At 43.7% G+C, this 4,653-nt stretch overlaps 1 protein-coding gene across 1 annotated transcript; it reads right to left on the bottom strand.

The window, feature by feature from the left end:
* Positions 1-132: 132 nt before the first annotated feature.
* Positions 133-3,231, bottom strand: LOC126496277 (integrator complex subunit 13-like). Its single transcript, XM_050133808.1, has 5 exons — positions 3,147-3,231; positions 2,884-2,973; positions 1,649-1,827; positions 576-746; positions 133-306 (listed from the first exon to the last, which is right to left on the bottom strand). The coding sequence occupies exons 3-5, from the start codon at positions 1,769-1,771 to the stop codon at positions 148-150; spliced, it is 453 nt and encodes a 150-aa protein (XP_049989765.1). The 5' UTR covers positions 1,772-1,827; positions 2,884-2,973; positions 3,147-3,231; the 3' UTR covers positions 133-147.
* Between the last annotated feature and the right edge of the window lie 1,422 nt (positions 3,232-4,653).

Genomic DNA, 4,653 nt, shown 5'->3' with positions numbered 1-4,653 from the left:
TCACACCTACACAGAGCACACACGCACCCCTCTGATAATTCACACCTACACAGAGCACACACATGCACCCCTCTGATAATTCACACCTCCACAGAGCACACACATGCACCCCTCTGGTAATTCACACCTCCACAGAGCACACATGCACTACCTTTTGGGGCCCTTCCCTCTGGCGCCCACTGTAGAAGTAGGAAGAGGGTCATTTTTCCTTTCCATGTCGACCAAGTTGTATACAGTTTTCTGACAGTTTAACACGTCTTCTTCTGTCAAAGACTCTTTCACAATAACACTGGCTAATGGAACGACCTGTTAGGTTAAAACAAGAAAGAAAAGAAAGAAGAGAAAAAGGAAATCTGTCTTGAAAACCAAGCATCAAAGTATTAAGGACGAAGTTGGTTTCAAGCTGACTTTAACGACGGTCACAAGGAGGACCCATAACTGCTGCTTCTGTCCTCACCACTAATTCTTCAGTCGCAACAAACTCAAAGTGGCACCAATTACAAATGCTTAATTTTTTTCTACAAACATATTTATAAATACACACTAATCCAGAAATAAAGTAAAATGAGACTCACCGCTTGCATGTTGAAAATGGTGGTTTGTGAGATAATCATGGGCCAGTAACGGGTGTGCTTTTCTAACTGGTCCTTTGCACGTTCCAGCGGGATCTCTAGACTCGCATCCATTTTATATCTGGGGTCTAGAAAAGGAGTTAACCTGTTTTCCCTCATAAATTCACCAAAATCCTAATGATAACCAGATAAGACACAATTAGAAACTAGTCTAGAGTTGCAGCACGGGTTACATCTGACAGTCACTTCCCTCACGGCCTCTGTCCTGTGACCGCCAGCACAGCCCCTTCTCACTGCGAGCCCCGCCCCCTCTCCAAGTTGAAACCTCTACTCCATTCCTATGATTTAACCGCTTTCTTCCAGACCAATCTGCTTATGAAAAAGCTGCCTGACAGAGCCTGAACAACGGTCTTTGAATGATGGAGTCTTAGCTTTTCGTTTGTTTGGTTTTTAGACGTTTGTTACGGTCTCACTTTTCTATAATGAATACTAATTGGTTTTCAGCCCCTTAAAAATTATTACCCAAAAGTCTAATAAAATAATTAAAGTATATAATAGTTGGTAGTTTATCATGTGTACATATATACATAAATCCACGTTTAAGTTCCAAACCATCTCAAAAAAGTAGCCCTGAAATATCAATACACACAAAAGAAAGCACTAGTCTGTTCCTCTCTGACTCTGGTGCTTTAGGACCCAGACACTTCCCAGTCACTGAATGCATCACAAGGCAGAGAAGACACAGTGATGTCGGTTATGGAAACAACAACCAGCTCCGCTGAGACCGGTGTTCCCCATAACCTTAACATACAAGAACTCTTGCTAAATGACTCAAAACAAACATACAGATAGTGAGGTTTATACCAGGGCTGGACAGATGTCCAGTGGCTGCTCTTGCAGAGGGCCCAGGTTAGATTCTCAGCACCCACTCAGTGACTAACAACTGTCTCTAACTCCAGTTCCAGAGAGCAGAACACCCTCTTCTGGCCTCCAAAGGAAACAGGCATGCACACAGTGCACAAACATACATACAGACAAAACCCACACATAAAATAAACATTTTTTAAAAGTCTCACTGTAATCCGGTAGTCTGTAACTCTTCCTCCACAGCCTTCACTAATGGAAGGCGGATCTTCTAGAATGGATCGAGAGCTGCTAAGGACATGCAAAAAGATCTCCCCTCCATGGCTGCTAAGCATGTGACTGATGACTTTGGAACCTGACTTTCGTGGCTGTTCCAACAACACAGATCGACCTGTCAGAAGCAAGATCAAGCTGTCGGTAACAAACTCAAACAGCTCCTATTTTAGCCAGCAGGGCTAAGCTGGTGCATCTACACTCCCTTAACACCTAGCTTCTCTAGTTTACACGTTATAGGGCTAGTTTCCCAAACAGTTCTAATGGCTGTTTGCATGTTTACTCAATTTCAAGGTCACATAAAAACCTCCTTGTGGACATTTAAGGTGAAAACTAAGCGACCGAAAAAACCTCAGGTTATGAATGCTACACAGCATCTGAGGGAAGGCACAGTCTCAATCCCCTTCCACAGTACTGCCTTGCTAGCACAGTTCTGAGTTCCTATTTCACTTACCAAATGCTAGGGAATTTGGATTTTAAATATTCTGATAATCAAACTGTATTTTTTTAGAGGGAGGGAGGTTCAAGACAGAGTTTCTTTGTATCTCTCTGGCTGTCCTGGAACTCACTCTGTAGACCAGGGTGGCCTCGAACTCACAGAGATCCTCCTGCCTCTGCCTCCCTGAGTGCTGGGATTAAAGGTGTGCGCCCGCCAGCTTCAAACTGTATTTAAGATAACAATGAATAAAAAACTTACAAAATGACAGATTTTTAAAATCAATAGTTCCAAAATTATTATTACATGAAGAGATTTAAAAATTTAGATATAGAAGATGAAAGTCAGTAATTGAGATGTAAATTACGTAAGTAAAACAAGCCATAAACTTCAGGTCTGGCTAGGAATCACAGTGGCGAGACACTGAAAACAGTTAGCTACAGTGAGGGTGAAGCCCACAGACACTGTTCAGGGCCAAGATGGAGGTCTACTAGTCCAGCTTCCAAAAAAATGTCAAGCCAGACTTTAAAGATCAAAATTTAAATAAAAATTCTTAAAACTATGCTGGACAAAACTTAGATATAACAACAGTCTGGAAGTCAGGAAGAAAGTCATTTTCCGACCCTCAGCCCAGCTGCTAAAGGCGATTCCCAACCATGTGAGTGCAGAGCACTGTCGGCAAACAGACTCCGGTGACACTGATGGCTCCACCTAAGTCGCGGATTAGATGATAATTACCATTGAGGAGGAAATTCGTGAGGCAGGAAGAAGGTCTACTGTTTACATCTACGGGTGAGATGCGATATGCTCCAGTGCAATAGTGTAATTCTGAAACAAAAGAAAACACTGATTTGAAGGAATATAATGAAATGTCCTATTGCTTATTGAGTCTCTAAGCAATGAAAAATAAAAATTCAAACAGAAATTCATGACCCAACATCACACTTCAAAGACCTCTGGTGTTCGGCAATTCTCCCGCTCTCCCAGGGCTGTCTACTCACCAATGCTGTTGGTCCTGGGTGTGCACCACTTCAGGGTCACGGTCTCCTTAAATGGGCCTTCTCTGCTGCTGCCGCCCGAGTGGGTGTCACCTTCAGAAAGTTCACAGAAACACTAACTTTACTAGAGAGGTCACCAACTTCAAAATGATGGTTATTTAAGTTTTCAAAGAAAGCTCAAGCTCCGGAAGAGAGAAGAGCTCTGTAAGAACACTCTTTTTACAAAAACAAAGAAGACCAACTAGAGGATAGATATAAACTATGATCAATATCAGTAAGTAATTTCCCCTCAAATGGTTCATTTTATTTTTCCATTCACTAATTTAATTAAGTTAGGTTGCTGCTTTAATAGCAACCTAATAATACAGGTTTTACAGACCTCAAACATCCTAACAATCTCTCCATGTCATCCCAATAAATGATGAAGTACAGCCAGTACTCAGAAGGTTAGCAGTCTAACATGGACAGCCAAACCCTAGTGTGCTGCTTCACAGCAGCAGGAAGGCTCTGGGAGTGAGAGTGTACGAGGGCAGAGCCACACCCTGCCCTCATGGAGCAGATGTCAACCAGAGAGTAAATAAACGTGAGACTACGAAGTGACAACGTGCTGCAGAAGACACGATATGGGGCTACGGGGCCTCCAACAAAGAGCTCTGATCCATTCTAACTGCAGAAGACACGATATGGGGCCTCCAACAGAGAGCGCTGATCTAGTCTAAGCCAATGGAAAAGCCTCCTTTAGATACAAAGACTGGCTTACGTTCTGAGGATGGTGAAGAAATACAGACATGGAGGGAAAGCATTCAGGCAAGAGAACAGCAGATGTCAGGACTGTGTGGCAGCAGTGCAGCAGAGAGGACAGTCAAGTAATGTGGTCTGTTAAGACAGCACAGCCGTGAGAACGTGGTGGATTACATTCTCAGTTTACCCTCTTCCTCGGGATGCTAGCTGAGAAAATATTGGGCTTCATTCAAAAGTGGTTAATGGCAGAAAAGATAAAGATTATGGTTGTATTTGAGAGACACAAGACGAAATCAAGAATGATAAATTTGATTTAAAATGTGTCAGAAACACAGAGATTGTGGAAGTGACCAACCAATGACTGTACATCCTGAGACCCACGCTACGAGAGTGGGCTCTCCTCTGACACCGCCTGGAGCTCCAGGACCCAGAGGCTGGATGGCCCAGAGACCCAGGATAGAACCAAACAGGACTGGAGTAAAAACAAAATGTCAATGTAATGATGCCTAATGATACTCTGCTATTCTCACAGATTGGTGCCTAGCCCAGCAGTCGTCAGAGAGGCTTCATACAGCAACAGGGGGAAACAGAGGCAGAGACCCACTGCCAAACATTAGGTCAAGCCGGGCGGTGGTGGCGCACGCCTTTAATCCCAGCACTCGGGAGGCAGAGGCAGGCAGAGGCAGGCGGATCTCTGTGAGTTCGAGGCCAGCCTGGTCTACAAGAGCTAGTTCCAGGACAGGAACCAAAAAGCTACGGAGAAACCTTG

This window comes from Alexandromys fortis, unplaced genomic scaffold (genome assembly GCF_014885135.2).
Source record: "Alexandromys fortis isolate MF-2015 unplaced genomic scaffold, M_Fortis_MF-2015_v1.1 scaffold_2295, whole genome shotgun sequence".
Lineage (NCBI taxonomy): Eukaryota > Metazoa > Chordata > Mammalia > Rodentia > Cricetidae > Alexandromys > Alexandromys fortis.
The sequence above is the reverse complement of the archived record's forward strand: the minus strand, read 5'-3'. Positions and strand labels throughout refer to the sequence as shown.